The 19001-nt window shown below is 42.4% G+C and overlaps 1 protein-coding gene across 1 annotated transcript in view; it reads left to right on the top strand.

The window, feature by feature from the left end:
- Window positions 1–13515: 13515 nt before the first annotated feature.
- The window catches only part of RPAP1 (RNA polymerase II associated protein 1), a 160440-nt gene continuing 154954 nt past the window's right edge, over window positions 13516–19001 (top strand). The window contains exon 1 of the mRNA XM_085894861.1: window positions 13516–13608. Within this exon, the coding sequence (XP_085750987.1) occupies window positions 13607–13608 (2 nt within the window). The 5' untranslated portion in view covers window positions 13516–13606. The remainder of the gene's footprint in view (window positions 13609–19001) is intronic.

The following is a 19001-nucleotide window of genomic DNA, read 5'->3' as shown; positions in this document are numbered from 1 at the left end:
GAAAATAAAGAACATTATTTGTGATACCGGCTACTGCTAAAGGTGGTGCCATTTCCGACACATTCAGTGCCAATAGCAAGTCTGCACCCCCTTTCAAAATTTTCATCTGTTGTTGCCTTATAGCCTGGAATTAAATTGCACTAAATCAGATTTTTTTTTCCCCCACCTTTATTTGCACATCATAACCCACAATTTCCAAATGAAAAACAAATTCTACAAATTTCAGAAAATTAAGTAAAAAATACAAAACTAGAATATCATGGTTGGTAAATGGCCACCCCCCCTTAAAATAGCAATTGTAAATTATCTCAGGTGTAACCAATCACCTTCAAAAACACACACCAAGTTAATTCACCTCCATCTGTGTTAAAATTGCAGTGATTCTGATGATTTCAGGATAAAATCAGCTGTTCCTCTAGGTTTCCTCTGCTGGGTAGTGCATTTCACCACAAAGACTCAACCTTGAGCACCAAGGAGCTTTCAAAAGACCTCTGGGATAAAGTGGTGGCAAGGCACAGATCAGCGGATGGGTATAAAAACATTTCAAAGTCCTTCAATATCCCTGGGACCACAGTCAAGACAATCATTAAGAAGTGCAAAGCATATGGTTCCACCAAGACCCTGCCTAGATCAGGCTGTCCCTCCAAACTGGATAACCAAGCAAGGAGGAGACTGATCAGAGAGGCCACCAAGAGGCCAATGGCAACTTTGAAAGAGCGACATGCCTTTATGGCAAAGACCATGTGCATGTGACAACAATATCCCAAGCACTCCACAAGTTTGGCCTGTACGGTAGGGTGGCAAGAAGAAAGCCAAAACTCAAAAAGGCCACTTTGAGTCCCATTTGAGGAATGCAAAGAAACACTCTGGAGATTCTGAAGCCATGTGGCAAAAAGTTTCTTGGACTGACAAAACAATATGGAACTTTTTGGCCGAAATGCAAAACGTTACATTTGGTGCAGACCCAACACACAGCACATCACCCAAAGAACACCATCCCTACTGTGAGGCATGGTGGAGGCAGCATCATGTTATGGGGATGTTTCTCATCAGCAGGGATTGGGGCACTTGTCAGGATAGAAGGGAAAATGGATGTAGTAAAATACAGAAAAATCCTCGAGGAAAAGCTGCTGCCCTCTGCAAGAAAGCTGAAATTGGGACGGAAGTTCACCTTTCAGCATGACAAGGACCCGAAGCACACAACCAAAGCTACATTGGAGTGGGTAAGGAATAAAACGATAAATGTCCTTGGTTGGCCCAGTCAGAGCCCCGACCAAAATCTAATCGAAAATTGATTGCATGACTTGAAGATTGCTGTCCATCAACGCTCCCCACACAATTTAACTGAGCTTGAACAGTTTTGTGCAGAGGAATGGGCAAATATTGCCCAATCAAGGTGTATAAAGTTGGTGGAGACCTATCCCAGCAGACTCACAGCTGTAATTGCTGTCAAAGGTGCTTCCACCAAGTATTAACTCAGGGGGGTGGATACTTATCCAACAAAGATATTCTAGTTTTGTATTTTAAATTAATTTTCTGAAATTTGTAGAATTTGTTTTTTCACTTGGAAGTTGTGGGTTACAATATGTAAATAAAGGCAAGAAAAAAAAAGTCTGATTTAATGCAATTTAATTCCAAGTTATAAGGCAACAAAAGGTGAAAATTTTGAAAGGGGGTGCAGACTTCCTATAGGCACTGAATATCAAATATATATGTGTATATATATATATATATATATATGTATATATATATATATGTATATATATATATATATATATATATATATATATATATATATATATATATATATATATATATATATATGTATATATATATATATATATATATATATATATATATATATATATATATATATATATATATATATATATATATATATATATATATGTGTGTGTGTGTGTGTGTATGTGTATATATATATATATATATATATATATATATATATATATATATATATATATATATATGTAGCCATGCATGTGTGCAAGTTCCACCCATTGGTTGAGCAGTTTATCTGCCTTCACCCACAATTTCGAGGCTACAGCAGCCAATTTAATAACCCTTTAGAACTTTAGGATTTATCCTTTAGAACTTTAGAATTTATTCTTTGGAACCGAAGACCCTTTAGACCCCTGAGATGCTTAATACCCCTACCACCCCCAAGACCTCGAAAAGCATCAAGACCACTAAGACACTGGAGACCCCAAAGACCCCCTAAGATCCTTTAAGACCTTTTCGATCCCGAATACTCATAAAACTCCCAAGACCTTTTAAGACCCCTCAGAACTTGTAAGACTATTTAGACCCTTTTGACCCCGTAAGACCCCCTAAGACCCTTCAATTCCCTTAAGACCCGTCACACCCTTAAGACAGCGAAGACCCTTTGTAACCTCAAGATCCAGAAGACCCTCTAGGACTCTCTCGACCCCATTATAAACCTTTGTCCCTTTAGACCTCATCGACCCGTTGACTTTCTGTCTGAAGGCCTTCTTTAATAACACTTGAGGGTCACCAGTTATAATCAGAAGTGCCCCATTGGTAAACCACATCAATACCAACCGAAGAGGAAGCAAAATAAAATAGCTAAAAAAATTTTTTTCAGGTTCTTCTTGTCGTGCTTGTTGGAATAGAAAAAGTACCCCCACGTGGCAAAGAGAAAATGGTGTCCATGGCAACAATTTCACCCCCATTATAATCCAATGGGATATTTTTGTAATTTTATTATTGCCAAACCTCAGGAATTTTTTTATAAAGATATCAGGTTGAAACTTACACAGCTTATTTGTATGCATGTGTCATAAATGTGTATAAAATCTGGTCAAAAGTCGTCGAAATTCAAGGTCAATGCCATCCAAAACATGTCAATTACCTATCAGGTGGCAGTCCCAAAAACTTTTTGCCACATGGTTTCAGAATTTTTATGTGATTGCTCACCATTGAGAGATTGGGCCAAAAACGATATTTTGCAAAATATCAGAAAGTTATGGATGGATTTGGACGAACCTTGGTGGATAGGTTTGGTGTGTGACAAGGGGACAAACTTGATTCGATTTTGGTAAAGATCCAGATGTGATAATTTTATAATTGTTGAAGTGATTCTTCACATTGAGACATTAGTTCAGTGGCTTCGTGAAATTATTGTTACACGCCAGCCAAAAGTGTCATTTTTTTTTCACTGAAGCATCGCATGGAAGCATAATGTCAGAAAATCCATGGCTGCAAAACAAAATTAAGGTACGACATCACAATGACGTCATTTTCACGAATGTGTTTAATACAGCGTGCAGTTTAGTTCAAAGATTGTTATGTAGTATGGAAAATGTGCAATTTGATTGCCGGAAACTACTACTGGATCATAATTTCAGAAAATATATACCTGTGGGGAAGGAAATGTTTCTAAAACGTCAAAAAAAAAAAAAACTACATCATCTTGACATTATTTTCACAGATTCATATATAAAGATAATACACCCGAGCGGGTTTGACAGTCAGCTCGGATCCAAAATTTGATGCAACCGAGTGTTAATCAACCTTAGCAACTATGAAAAGTGAAAACAGAATTTAAATTGAATTTAAAATAACCGCGCGAAGTCGTATTGAAATCAGCGGTCCTCGTGTTGCCCAACAAACAGGGCCAGACGACACAGGTAACGAGAAACTAGTTGGTCGAATTAAATCTTCTTAATAATCCCTATGAAACCCATTATGCATTATAACCGTCCGATGCTTCCTTATAGGCCGTTCGACCAATCGGTCATTTTGAACTTGATGACCCTTGTAACCTTGATGTGAAAAAGGGCTCAGACTATCCCTCGAGAACAACTAGTATTATCATCTTGTCAAGTTAGAACTCAATCAGCCGAGACGTCTATGAGGAGATAGAAAAATAAAAATTGCGGACGGACAGACGGACGGATCTGAGGCTCGCTGACCTAAAAACTGAAAATCTTAAAGATTACTCTCAACAAATGAACCAGGTTTGTTTTTTCTGCTCAAATGAAATGTTTAGCCACTGTGGGGTTGTTATGGAATCACTGTAATCATGGTAATCACCCAATGATTATCACATGTATGTGCTTCTCGATGTTTTTTTTTGCTCAGCTCTTGTGTGGTCTCGCTGATCAAACGCCACCGTTTGCTTTCAGCTATAACTAAACATGGCTTCCAATACTGATTGGCATCGCTGCATCATCTGTAAGATGAAGACTTCTGAAGACCTGCGTTTTCCTTTGAAGAATTGCTTCGATGCATCCGCAAATAGTTTTTCAGACCATTGAAGAATTCCAAGCTTTTATTTCAGCACCCATCAATGTCAGCATTGGGAATGGTACTGCACAAATACTCCTGGAAAATGATGCAGCCTGGCATAAATGTTCTCACCAAAAAGGTCATTTATCACCTCCGCCACTGAAGGTGAAGGAGGTGATGTTTTCACCCCTTTCTGTCTGTTTGTAACTGGCAAAACTGAACATTTTTCAAGTGTATTGGTAAGTTGATTTTGTTATTCTGTCTGTTTGTTTGTTTGTCAATTGTTTGTCTTCTGATGACTCGAATGCAGGACTGGACCTATCTGGTCCTCCATTTGATTTGAATGGAATTTGTTTGAATCCTATTATAAATTAAATTGAATTATAATAAACGTCATGGGTCAGGTGTCCAATAAAAGTGGGGTTGCATCAAAGCGGGACGTCTTGGTACCCGGTCATTACTGCCAGCAGTTATAAAGTGACAGTTCTAGTTATGCGGTTATTGACGACAGACAAGTGACAGTTACGTAACACACTGGTACACAAACACCACACAAAATACACCACGCAAAACAAGTCCTGGCGAGGATCTGCAATCTCTGATTGCTCTTTTTTCTTGTTATTATTATTAGCTCACCTGAACTTTAGTCCGGTGAGCTTATGCGATCGAGCAGTGCCCGTAGGTGAGTTAGTGAGTCCGTAAACACTTCAGTCATTATCCCTTGAACCAAGCACACAATTTTGATGAAACTTGGCCACAAGTTTCATATCTGATGCTAAACAAAGGTGTATTGACCGCATCGAATTCTACGCTCAATCTGGGGGTCTGTGGGGGGTTTTTGACCCCCGCAAAATAGGTATTTGCTGTTTCCCAAAACTACACACACAATTTTGATGAAACTTGGCCACAAGTTTCATATCTGATGCATAACGAAGGTGTATTGACTGTATAAAAACCTGTGCTCATTTAGGAGGCTTATTGGGGTTCTGGGGCTTGCGAGTTAGACCTCCAAAATAGGTATTTCCTCTCTCCTCTGAAACTATACACACGATTTTGATGAAACTTGACCACAACCTTCACCACTCTTGATGTACCAAAGTGTATCGACAGCATCAAAAATCTGCACTCATTAAAGGGGTCTATGGGGGAGGGGGGTGTTGTTTGCTCTCTTCCCAGAAACTATACACACGATTTTGATGAAACTTGACCACAACCTTCATCACCCATGATGCACCAAAGTTTGTTCATCGCATTAAAATAAAAATCTGGGTCTAAGGGGGTCTGCAAGGAGTTTGAGTGACTGTTGCTCCTGATCCAGGTGAGGTTCAGGACACGCGGTCCTATTTCTATTTTTCTTCGACCCTTTTTTGGACTTTTTTTTTTCCTCTGTTAATTTTTAACATTCTTTTCTCAGCAACCACTTGTCTGATTTGTATGAGAAACCACTTCCCATGGAGAATATTTTAATCATAATTATGACGTCATAGGTTACGTGGTATGGCAGCCATCTTGGATTAAAAGCAAAAAATTAAAGCATTATATCTCTGAAACCGCTGATCAGAAAAAATTGAAACTTGGCTACTCCCAATGGGGAATTGGGGATTGTAAGGATGACATCGTCAGTGAAGTAGTCGACCGGCCACAAATATTTTAATCAAAATCCTTGTTTACCATTGACATTCAGTGTTTATGTCCAGGCCAGAACATTTTTACCAACTGAGCTTTCGTCATCAAATCTTCAACAAACCTTTATTATGAGATTGTGGAGAACACAATTAATAAAATGTACCATCCTTTTTTTGACCCTCTTTTTGGCAGTGCATGGGGGAAAAAAACAAAAACAATGAGAAATATCGTTCTGTGTTGACTTTAGGAAAACAGAGAGTGCAGGGAGGAGTGCAGAGGCTGTCAAACGTTCTTACACGTGAAAGTGTGCAAAGGAGAGACAGGTAGCGAAATGTTCTGAGCATCTTGCATTACAGTACCTGCAGAAGAGGCACAGAGAGGCCACAGGGCATCAAACTGAGACAGGTTCCAGAGGTGATACCGGATGATGGCCTCCCAAGTTTTCAGCTCTCACAACAGCCTCGACAATGTTTAGAAAAAAAAAATTGCCATTCTATTCTTTCAAGAAGTGACAGAAGATGAGTAGGATCACCGAGCTCGATGTGACTACAGTATTCCATGACTGGACGTATGGTGGTCTTGGGCAGGTGGAGCGAGGACCCTGGGAGGGAAGTTTCGGCGACCTCGATATAAACAGTCACGTGGCTGGGAGGCTCTTTTTGGGGAATGCCAGAAATGTACTTATCCCAACCAAGGTAAGAAGTGATGTCCAGACCAAGAACACAAAAACGCCATCGAGTTATTGTAACGGTGTTTGGTCCATAACCAGGTGATGAAAAGAGGGGGGGGGTCTTGACCTGGACATGGATGGCAGGTTTTTTTTTGCTTGATGCTGATGAACGAGTGTTTTCCCCAATTACTGACATTCTCAGGGTCCCGATTTAGGTTGATCCGGCGTGAAGGTGAAATGATGCAAGAAGCCAAGAGAAGTTGTGTATGGGGTTGTCATCTCCTGTAAATGGATGAGGTGTGTGTGTGTGTGTGTGTGCGTATGTGTGCGTGTGTGTGTGTGTGTGTTATGTGTGTTTGTGTGTATGTGTTTGTGTGTGTGTGTATGTGTGTTTGTGTGTATTATGTGTGTATGTGTGTTTGTGTGTATTATGTGTGCGTGTGCGTGTGTGTGTGCGTATGTTTGTGTGTGTTTGTGTGTCTGTGTGTGTGTGTGCGTATGTTTGTGTGTGTTTGTGTGTCTGTGTGTGTGTGTGTGTCTGTGTGTGTGTGTCTCTGTGTGTGTGTGTGTGCCTGTGTGTGTGTGTCTCTGTGTGTGTGTGTGTCTGTGTGTGTGTGTCTGTGTGTGTGTGTGTCTGTGTGTGTGTGTGTGTGTGTCTGTATGTGTGTGTGTGTGTGTGTGTGTGCGTCTGTATGTGTGTCTGTGTGTGTGTTTGCGTGTCTGTGTGTGTGTGTCTGTGTGTGTGTGTGTGTGTGTCTGTGTGTGTGTGTGTGTGTGTGTGTGTGTCTGTGTGTGTGTGTGTGTGTCTGTGTGTGTGTGTGTCTGTGTGTGTGTGTGTCTGTGTGTCTGTGTGTCTGTGTGTGTGTCTGTGTGTGTCTGTGTGTGTGTCTGTGTGTGTCTGTGTGTGTGTCTGTGTGTGTCTGTGTGTGTCTGTGTGTGTGTCTGTGTGTGTGTCTGTGGGTGTGTGTGTCTGTGTGTGTGTGTGTCTGTGTGTGTGTGTGTCTGTGTGTGTGTGTCTGTGTGTGTGTGTGTCTGTGTGTGTGTGTGTCTGTGTGTGTGTGTGTTTGTCTGTGTGTGTCTGTGTGTGTGTGTCTATGTGTGTGTGAGACTGTGTGTCTCTGTGTGTGTCTCTGTGTGGTTGTCTGTGTGACTGTGTGTGTGTCTCTGTGTGTGGTTGTGTGGGTGACTGTGTGTGTGTCTGTGTGTGTCTGTGTGTGTGTGTGTCTGTTTGTGTGTCTGTGTGTGTGTCTGTGTGTGTGTCTGTGTGTGTGTCTGTGTGTGTGTCTGTGTGTGTGTGTGTGTGTGTGTGTGTGTGTGTGTCATGTTGTTAGATCCTCGTGGAGGATCTCTGTCTTACTCACGTTGTTGTTCTTCATCTTTGAAATGAGAGCGAGAGATGAACCTTCAGAGTTTAGGCTTTATTCCATTTGATTGGAGCCGCTTCTACGGGCACACCGGGGAATACAGGTTCAGCTAGGAGTACATAAGCAGTAACGTATACATGTGCAGTTAACCATTGCAGACAATCCGCGTAAGCACGGAGTTCGATATAATTTCCATTCTCACCAGTCAATGAGCACCTTCAGTTAACGAGCATCAAGTGAACAGCCGATGTCAATAGCAATGCCCCGGGGACAATCACTCGTGCCGAAGAGACCTCCCCTTATACGCGAGACGCACAACATGTGATCCCGCGTCATGTCCCTCAATTCACGTCAATTCACCACATTCTCCCCACCTTTAAAATGTAACTAGGGGCCCATCTTACACACCATGATTGCTTTAGCACTATAGGAGTATACATTTCAAGCAACGCAGACTAATAGATCTACAGAAGCATACATGCCAAGCAGTGATTATTTTGAGTTGTAGGAGCATGGAAATGAGCATCGATATATGATATAATGGGCATATAGGAGCATGAGCAGCGAGAATGCCGATAATCCCCTTTACAGATTGAGTCGTCGAGGGGCCTTATTCGTCGACCTCTCCGGGAGTAAACGGCAGTTTCACTTGAGGGAGACTCCCGATCCTCTTGGTGAGCCTCGACTTGTGCCGGGGATGACTCCTCAATCGCTCTCGGGTGGAACGCGGCAGCCCCGTCGCCTGGCGGAGTTCCTGGGGGGGAAATGTCGGAAGGAGGAGTGCCAGAAGGTGGTGTACCGGCGGGAGGAGTACCTGAGGGAGCCAGATGGCGAACCGACACAGTGGTCTCCCTGCCATCCGGGAGCCTGACATGAGCATACTCTGGATTAGTGTCAATGAGTTCGACCCCCTCCACCAGGGGTTCATACTTGCTTTGTCGTACTGGGCGTTTCATGAACACTGTACCGGGATGGGTCAGCCAGTTGGGCACCGTTTGACCGTCAACATAACGTCGTTGGTGAGTAAACATACGTTCGTGAGGAGTGGCATTTGTGGACGTGCAGAGCAAAGAGCGTATGGAATTCAGAGCATCGGGAAGAGTAACCTCCCACCGCTCGGGGCCCAGTCCTCTCGATTTCAGCGCCAGAGTTACGGCTTTCCAAATAACTCCATTATACCGTTCCACCTGCCCGTTTCCCTGTGGGTTGTAACCCGTCGTTCGACTAGTTGCTATGCCGTGCTCTAATAGGAATTGTTTTAGCCCGGCCGACATGAAACACGGCCCTCTGTCTGAATGTATGTACGAAGGTCTCCCAAACATAGCGAAGAGGTCAGAGAGACATTTTACGACAGTGCCCGAGGTCATATCCGAGCACGGAAACGCGAAAGGGAACCTTGAATATTCATCAACAACGGTGAATATGTATCTGTTGTCTGTTTCGGTCGGCAGGGGCCCTTTGAAGTCGATGTTTAGTCTCTCGAAGGGGGAAGTGGCCTTGATCAGTCTGCCAGAAGCCGCGCCATAGAATCTGGGTTTTAGTTCAGCACAAACAGGGCATGAAGCATTCATTTGTTTAATATCTTCAACAGAATAGGGAAGATTTTGTCTGCGTACGAAATGTGCCATCCTGGTTACCCCTGGGTGGCACAGAGACACATGGAGGTCTTACAAAGCCTGACTGATTGTTGCCGAACTGTAGACCCGAGAGAAGGTATCTGCAGCAGGGTTTTCTTTCCCGGGCCGGTAAACAATGTCGTAACTATAGCAGGCTAGGTCCATCCGCCATCTCATAATTTTTTCATTCTTAATTTTCCCGTTATTTTTCCCATCAAACATGAAAGCCACGGATCGTTGGTCCATAACGAGCGTGAAGTGGTTTCCCAGAAAATAATGTCTCCATTTCCGCAGCGCTTCAACGATGGCGTACGCTTCCTTCTCTATCGCTGAGTGTCTCTGCTCGCTTCTAGAGAGAGTTCTCGAGAAGAACGCGACCGGCCGCCCAGACTGATTAAGTGTAGCAGCTATGGCGTGATTTGAAGCGTCGGTTTCCACCACGAAGGGCACCGAGCTGTCGATCGATAAAACCACGGACTTACTGATATCATCCTTGAGGTTGTGGAAAGCTCTTACAACAGCGGCATCTGGTGGAAAGTTTTTGCAATGCACTAAGGGATGTATTTTCTCGGAGTATTGCGAAATCCATCTCGCATAGTAAGCGAACATCCCGATCACCCGGCGCATTGTCTGCAAGTCCTGAGGTGGTGGAAGCTCACGGAGCGGGCGCAATCGCTCAGGATCAGGCTTAATTGTGCCGTCGGCTATTGTGTAGCCGAGAAGGTCAATTGACCTTGCCGAGAATACGCATTTCTCGTAGTTGAGAGTCAGATTATATTTTCTAGCAATGCTCAAGAATCTGTCCAGATTCCTATCATGTTCCCTCTGATCCCTACCGCACACTGTGACATTATCCACGTAAACAAAAGTGTCTTTGAGGTTTTCATCTGAGATGATGTCGTCCATAACCCGTTGGAAGCAAGCTACTCCATTCGTGACACCGAATGGTATCCTTCTGAACTGGTAGAGGCGCCGCCCTGCCTGGAATGCAGTGTAAGGTTTGTCTTCCTCTCGGATGGGAATTTGATGATAGGCGCTTCACAAGTCGATGGTACTGAATACCTTATAATTGGCCACGCGTTCGACCATCTCATCTATGCGCGGCAGGGGGTAGGCGTCGAGTTGGGTGAAGCGATTGACCGTTTGGGAATAATCGACAACCATTCGTTTCTTATGGTTCTGACTGCTGGTTACTAACACCTGTGCGCGCCATGGCGAATCGCTCGGTTCTATAATTCCCTCCTCCAGTAATCGCTTGGTTTCCGAAGTGATGAAATTCATGTCAGCAGTGGTATATCGCCGCGATTTGATCGCTATCGGTTTGCAGACCGGCGACAAGTTAGCGAACAGCTGGGGGACGTCACCTCCGCGGTGGTCAACGCATTTAAAATTAGACGAGGCTTGCTTCCTCCAAAGGGTATTTCGACGCTCGTGTGCTGCTTGAGGACATTATGACCCAGAATTACGTCTGCGCACAAATCACGAAGCACCAGTACCTTTACATCCCGATGCGTGTACCCTTTTACGTCCAATTCAACATTGCAGTACCCTCGTACGCGGGATTGTAGTGAGGTGGCGGCCATGCATACCGTATTGTCAGTCGGGTGGATTACCCATTTCCTGCCCTTCACTAGCGAGCTGTTGACGAAACTTTCAGAGCTACCGGTATCAATCAGTGCCTCAGCCATATGCCCGTTAATTCGTACGTTGATGATAGCCTTGGATAGATTCCCCGGGGAGGCTGCAGTCAATTTATTTTGCGAGTAGAGAGCCGCAGAAGTGGGTTTATTCCTCCTTAGAGTAGATTTACATACCCTGGCATAATGCCCTTTCTTGTCGCAATTCATGCATGTGGCATCTCTGGCGGGACATTTTTGACGAGGATGCCTTTTGTACCCACAAAAGAAGCATTTACCAACCGGAGCAGTTGCTGAGGAGTTTGACGTGGCCTGGGTATCCGGCTCCTCGGGTGTTTCTCCATCCCCTATGTCTGGCTGTGTCTGTGCCAGTGGGGTTCCTTGGGTTCCCACCGTAGCAGCGTTCATTAGCAGCATCGGTGTCCCAAATGACTCAGATTGCTGCTGAGCCGTATCCATCGCTCGAGCCTGATCGACTACCTTGTCAAGAGTGGGTTGCGCTTTCTCTAGTAAGTGTTGCCGTATGTGGGCTGATCTGAGTCCTTGGATGAATGCCTCCCGTGTGGCTTCCTTTCGGTGTTCCTCGGCACTTACCGCCCGGAAGCTGCCGTCTTTTCCCAGCTGATTCAGAGCTTGCGGGAACTGATCGATTGTCTCCCCGGCTGCTTGCTTGCGTGTGTTGAGAAGATGTCGTATGTATACCTCGTTCTTGGGCTTCACGTAGAGCGCTTGCAGCACGTCGATCGCTGCTTCGTAAGTGTCGCACCCCGAGAAGAGCCTGTACACGCTGGGCGAGACATGATTCACGAGAGCGGCAAATTTGTCAGCTCCCTCCGCGATGATGGTCAGATAGTGTGAGAAGGAACAGAACCAATGTGACCATTTCATTTCTGCGTCAGTCGCGTTTGGGTCTGCGTCGAACCTCTCTGGTTTGTAGATCTTGTCCATCTTTGGTTGAGAGAGCCGAGAAAATCAAATGGAATAAATTTAAATGAGAGCGAGAGATGAACCTTCAGAGTTTAGGCTTTATTCCATTTGATTGGAGCCGCTTCTGCGGGCACACCGGGGAATACAGGTTCAGCTAGGAGTACATAAGCAGTAACGTATACATGTGCAGTTAACCATTGCAGACTAAATCCGCGTAAGCACGGAGTTCGATATAATCTCCATTCTCACCAGTCAATGAGCACCTTCAGTTAACGAGCATCAAGTGAACAGCCGATGTAAATGGCAATGCCCCGGGGACAACCACTCGTGCCGCAGAGAGACCTCCCCTTATACGCGAGACGCACAACATGTGATCCCGCGTCATGTCCCTCAATTCACGACAATTCACCACAATCTTCTTCTTGTGGACTTTTTTGTTTCACAGCCTACAGTTTTCATCGAAACTTCCTGAAACTTGGCAGATATATGTACAAATACCCTGCGCAGACAGTAACCATCTCCGATTTTGAAAATTCCTCCGAGAAAAGAAAGTGATGACGTCAAAATATCTCCGCTAATGGAAATCGCCTAAAAAATTATCTCAAACTAGGCAAGCTTTTTGAATTCTGTTTGCGGGAATCGAACAGAGCATTAGCAGAGATGAATTACCGCACATATGATGCATCACTATGACGTCATATCAATTTTTTATGACGTCATTCCTATTTTTTGACATTTTTTGTTTCACAACCCAGAGTTTTCATCGGATCTTCGTGAAACTTGCCATGTATATGCAGAAAGCCCACGCGCAGGCAGTAACCATCTCCGATTTTGGAAATTCTTCCTAAAAAAAAAAGTTGACGTCATAATATCGCCACGAATGGAAATCGCCTATACCATTATTTCGGAAAGTAGGCAAGCTGTTTGAATTTTGTTTGCGGGAATCAAGCCGGGCGTTCGCACAGATAATTTATCGTAAACATGATACATCACAATGACGTCATATTCGTTTTTATGAAGTCATCATTAAGAGGACGAGGATCGTAGCTCATTTGAGCTTTTTAAATTTTCATTGAGATAATTTACTTTCTTAACATCTTCGGCTCCAATCCGAAATATCGATTCCTAAATAAACTAGTTAAAATTCGTACGAGACGGTGTAGCGAACGTTGCCGCATATTGTGGTGTATCATATTTTATCTAATATTTTTCTCCTTTCACCTTAATACAGTCCACGAAGGTGTGTGTATGTTTTTATGCATGTTTTATACAATATAACGCAATAATCTGAAGGAAACGTGAGAAGAGGAGTCGATGTTTACGTGCTGTACGTCGTGACGTCAGATTCGATGTTTCCGTGCCGTACGTTGTGACGTCAGAATCGATGTTTACGTGCCGTACGTCGTGACGTCAGAGCGGCGTTTCCGCGTGGTCGATGCTGTGCGGCCTGTGTTTGTTTGTTTTTTTTTGAGTGTGTCAATCGCCCTTTTGCTGACAATGTAAGCATTATGAATTTATCCCGTGCCTTTTTGTCCTGTGGTCCGTCGTTCGTGTGTCCAAACGTACACGGAAATTGTAATTTGTGCTGAAGTGAAGCAGCCAGCGTCTCAGTGTTATTTCTCACTCAGCTTGTGGCGATGAATTAATTATCAATCATAAATGTGTGTATTATTACAATTTCGATTATCTAATGCTTGTGTTTTGGCTGTGTACATCCGTCGAACATAATGAACCTTCATGAACACTGTTCCTCATAACATGCGTTTGAAGAAAAAAAAGAAAGAAAGAAAGTTAAACGAGTTTGACCTTAAAAAAAAAAAAAAGTTTACACACAATTGACAATATCCGAATTAAATTAATTATCATCATTCTTTGTATCATATATTTATATGTCGTCATATATTTTGGATGAGTTTCGTCTGTGGTGCTCAAAATATTGCTTTCGTCAAAGGAAATGTTCTTCAAAACATGGAAAAAATTTTTTTTGGGATCACACGAAGTGTGTGTCTGTGTGTGTGTGTGTGTGTGTGTGTGTGTGTGTGTGTGTGTGTGTGTGTGTGTGTGTGTGTGTGTGTGTGTGTGTGTGTGTGTGTGTGTGTGTGACGGAGGTTATACTGACAGCATTTGCCCACCCCTTCCCCAAGAGGGTTTCCAATCCAAGCAAAATCCGTGTTAAGGTGTATCGATAGCTTATCGTGGCATTTTTCCAAGGCCACTTCTAATAACAAAAAGTAACAACAAAACCAATGATAATAGCATAATATGAATGTTATAAGCAAATAATATCTATTTATTACTAAAACTAAGCCTGGTGTTGGCTTAGTGGTTAGGGTGGCGGCTTGGGATCCAAGGGTCCTGAGTTCAAGCCCCGTTGGCTGCTGAATTAACACCAGGGGGTTGACTCAGCCTGTCATCCTTCCGAGGTCGGCGAAATGAGTGCCAGTGTACTGGTCCCGGTGTATGCCCCGGTTAGAATAGGTGTACCATATCCCTGTGTGTCGTAAGAGGCGACCAGGGTTGGCATCAGGAAGGGCATCCGGCCATAAAAAAAAACATTGCCTCAAGAAAAAGCCAAAACCCCTGCACAGCAGGGAAAAATGGCTGTAAAAACGGTCATTTTTTTTTTATTACTAAAACTCTCATCTTGTATGTTTGTATGTATGTTCCCGAAATACAGCCAAAACGGTACACGATAGCGCAAAAATTTTAGGGCCACCTTACTTACCATTCTCCTGCGGTGTGCAGTATCAAGTTTCGTTCAAATCGGGAAACGAAAAAATTATTAAAAAATAAATTCCCGATTCAGTCAACTACTCTTTGGGATTATTTGATAAATGCAAACAACCTCAGCGGTTTAGTTTTCTGGATCTTTGTTGTTGTTTTTTTTGAAATGATTTTTTTATCAACCGCTGTCACAAAGGGAACCCAACGGGTTCACGGGTCGTCTAGTTAATACTAATATTCAACCCACTTCCCATTGTCGTTGGCTTAATGGTTAGGGTGGTGGACTTTGGATCCGAGGGTCCTGAGTTCAAATCCCACTCAGCTGTTGAATTAATACCAGGTGGGGTTAACTTGTCCTGTCATCCTTCCAAGGTCGGCAATGGTATACTGTGTCGGAGTGGCGACCCGTCCAGGATTGTACCCAACAGCCAAGGAGACTGCTTAGGCAGCACCAACGCTCTGCACAGAGTATGGTCCCAATCTCCTCCTCCTTCCCCTTAGCGTTTCTTTTTCAAATTTGGACAAATGTTGTGTTCACATCAATAAATAGCTTATTGTGGGGCACTCAAACCAGAAATAAAAAACATGACAAACCACAAACACGTATGATTACCTTTTTGAACAGTCATTACTGCTGTTTAACACTAAACTGAAAGGGAAGAAACCCAACGTTCTTGAGGCATTGTATGATTATCACGTACCTCACAGATAAACGGACCCCAAGCCAAGACCTATAATCTACATACCCCAGAGAGGATAATTACATGACCCTTCCTACTGCTGCAGTAAGGAGCAGGTGTACTTGTTGATGAAATAAGTTATTTATTGTAAAGACGGCATATACAGTGCTATATCAGTACTACTTAGAATTTTTTTTGCTGTCCAGGTTCAATGGATAGCAAAGTATAAAATTTGTACAGACTTGTAAACGAGCATACACGTTTCACATTTAAAATAGAATACAGGAAAGCCACATACATGAGCACACACGTCTCACATTTACAATCACACACAGAGACTTGTAAATCAGGACACACGTTTCACATTTACAACTAGAGGGGGAGCACTAGGGAGAGTGCAAAACCTCCGCCGCCAATACTGCTGGGTCACTCAAGTGAACCTTATATCTTATTCATTAAATATGATGTCAACAGTGCTGAGTTGTAGTTCTTTTCTCCAACTTTTTTTTGCGGGGGGGGGGGGGGGGGGTTGGAAATCACTTAAAACATGTAAAAATGCAAAAAAAAAAAAAAAAATCGAAAATTTGTTTAAAAAAAAGTTGCAAAAATTTTTTTTCTCTAAAAAAAATTTTTTGGGAGGGGGAGGGTTGGAAATCACTTAAAACATGTAGAAATGCAAAATATATATTTTTCTTTTTTTGGGGGGGGTAATTTTTTGGGGGGAGGGATTGGAAATCAGTTAAAACATGTAGAAATGCCTAAAAATATATATTTATTTTTTTTGGGGGGGGGGGTAACAATTTCTTTGGGGGGTTGGAAATCACTTAAAACATGAAGAAATGCAAAAAAAAAATTTCTGCATTTTTTGGGGGGAGGGTAAAAAAATAATTTTGGGGGGGGGGTGGTTGGAAATCACTTAAAACTTGTAGAAATGCAAAAAAAAACAAAAAACATTTTTTCTCTAACAATTTTTTTTGGGGGGGGTGGGGGGACCAAGTCCAAAATTTAATGGCATGATCCTTGGACCATACCTAACCCCCCCCCCCCCACCAAGTTTCGTCAAAATCCGTCGAGGAGTTTTTCTGAAATACTGTTCACAAACAAACAAACAAGCAGTCATAGACTGGTACTTACAAAATCGTCAACTTGACCTCTGACCTTGTCTAATAAAAGCTGTCTCTTGAGAAGGTAGCGACGCAACCCAGAAGTTTCTACGATGATTCTGTATCAAACCATCAAAAATCGTAACGTCAACCAAAGCAAAAATCTCCATTTCTCCACGCAATTATATTATACCTTAACGTAACTCAACGACACGTCTGCTCGAGCGCACTGCATCATGGGACGACCCGTGACGCGTCAAGTGAAATATTTTTTTATACAATCTTAAAACGTCTCCAAAACATCCGATTTTTACCAGAATTTCGACAACCGAGTTTTAAGCGTCCTAAGCGATCGCAAAAACCGAAGACAAAATTAAAATTGAAGTTAAAACGAACTCGTAATGTCGAGCGAAGCAAAAATACTCCATTTCTCCACATGAATTTACGGAATTATGTTTGACCTCACTGTGACCTTGACCTTTGACCGATTTTGACCAAAATCTAATCAGCACTAGCCATCACCCTCCTGAATCACGTGGTGTAATTTGACATTGGTAGCTTCTTCCGTTCTCGAGTTATCGTGCCTACAAACAAACAAACAAACAAACAAGCAGTCATAGACTGGTACTTACGAAATCGTCAACTTGACCTCTGACCTTGTCTAATAAAAGCTGTCTCCAGAGAAGGTAGCGATGCAAACCAGAAGTTTCTACGATGATTCTGTACCAAATCATCAAAAATCGAATGTTTTGGATGCTTGACCTCAGTGTGACCTTGACCTTTGACCGATTTTGACCAAAATCTAATCAGCGCGAGCCACCACCCTCCTGAATCACGTGGTGTAATTTGACATTGGGAGCTTCTTCCATTATCGAGTTATCATTTTTTGGATGTTTGACCTCACTGTGACCTTGACCTTTGACCGATTTTGACCAAAACCTAATCAGCACTAGCCATCACTCTCCTGAATCACGTGGTGGAATTTGACATTGGTAGTTTCTTCCGTTCTGGAGTTATCGTGCCTACAAACAAACAAACAAACAAACAAGCAGTCATAGACTGGTACTTCCGAAATCGTCAACTTGACCGCTGACCTTGTCTAATAAAAGCTGTGTCTGGAGAAGGTAGCGACACAAACCAGAAGTTTCTACGATGATTCTGTACCAAACCATCAAAAATCGAATGTTTGACCTCACTGTGACCTTGACCGTTGACCGATTTTGACCAAAATCTAATCAGCACTAGCCATCGCCCTCCTGAATCACGTGGTGCAATTTGAAATTGGTAGCTTCTTCCGTTCTTGAGTTATCGTGCCTACAAACAAACAAACAAACAAACAGAAGCGGAAGGCATCAATATATATATATATTTCACTACATATATATACACATATATATATATACACATATATATATATAAATATATATATATATATACACACACATATATACATATATATATATATATATATATATATATATATATATATATATACACACATATATACATATATATATACATATATATATATATATATATATATATATATATATATATATATATATATATATATATATATATATATACACACATATTTCAACTGATAACCCCTGGGATAGTCGTCTGGTGTGCTTACCACTAAGGCCACCATGGTAATTAGAGGAAGCAATTTTCAAATGGAATAGAAAGGAAGTAATTTTCTGAGTTAAATATGTAGCATTAGGGTGATGCCTCACCATTAAAAAAAATTATATGACAAAGAATTCAGATTTCTCCGTCCCTCTGTCATACTCTTTTCGTGGAGACATCATTACGGCATTACATCTAACGCGAGGCTCGGCCTCTGGAAATGTACCCCCATCCCGGCGTCCAAATACTTACGAAATTTTTAGATTTCATAAGTAACAAGCAGTCATAGACTGGTACTTACGGAATCGTCAACTTGACCTCTGACCTTGTCTAATAAAAGCTGTCTCTGGAGAATGTAGCAACACAAACCAGAAGTTTCTACGATGATTCTGTACCAAACCATCAAAAATCGAATGTTTGACCTCACTATGACCTTGACCGTTGACTGATTTTGACCAAAATATAATCAGCACTAGCCATCACCCTCCTGAATCACGTGGTGTAATTTGACATTGGAAGCTTCTTCCATTCTCGAGTTATCATTTTTTGGATGTTTGACCTCACTGTGACCTTGACCTTTGACCGATTTTGACCAAAATCTAATCAGCACTAGCCATCAGCCTCCTGAATCACGTGGTGTAATTTGACATTGGTAGCTTCTTCCGTTCCCGAGTTATCGTGCCTACAAACAAACAAACAAACAAACAAACAAACAGAAGTGGAAGGCATCAATATACTTACGAAATCTTTAGATTT

This window comes from Eptatretus burgeri, chromosome 9, assembly GCF_056783735.1.
Source record: "Eptatretus burgeri isolate ZD-2024b chromosome 9, Ebu_testis_v1, whole genome shotgun sequence".
NCBI classification, from domain to species: Eukaryota; Metazoa; Chordata; class Myxini; order Myxiniformes; family Myxinidae; genus Eptatretus; species Eptatretus burgeri.
The sequence above is the reverse complement of the archived record's forward strand: the minus strand, read 5'-3'. Positions and strand labels throughout refer to the sequence as shown.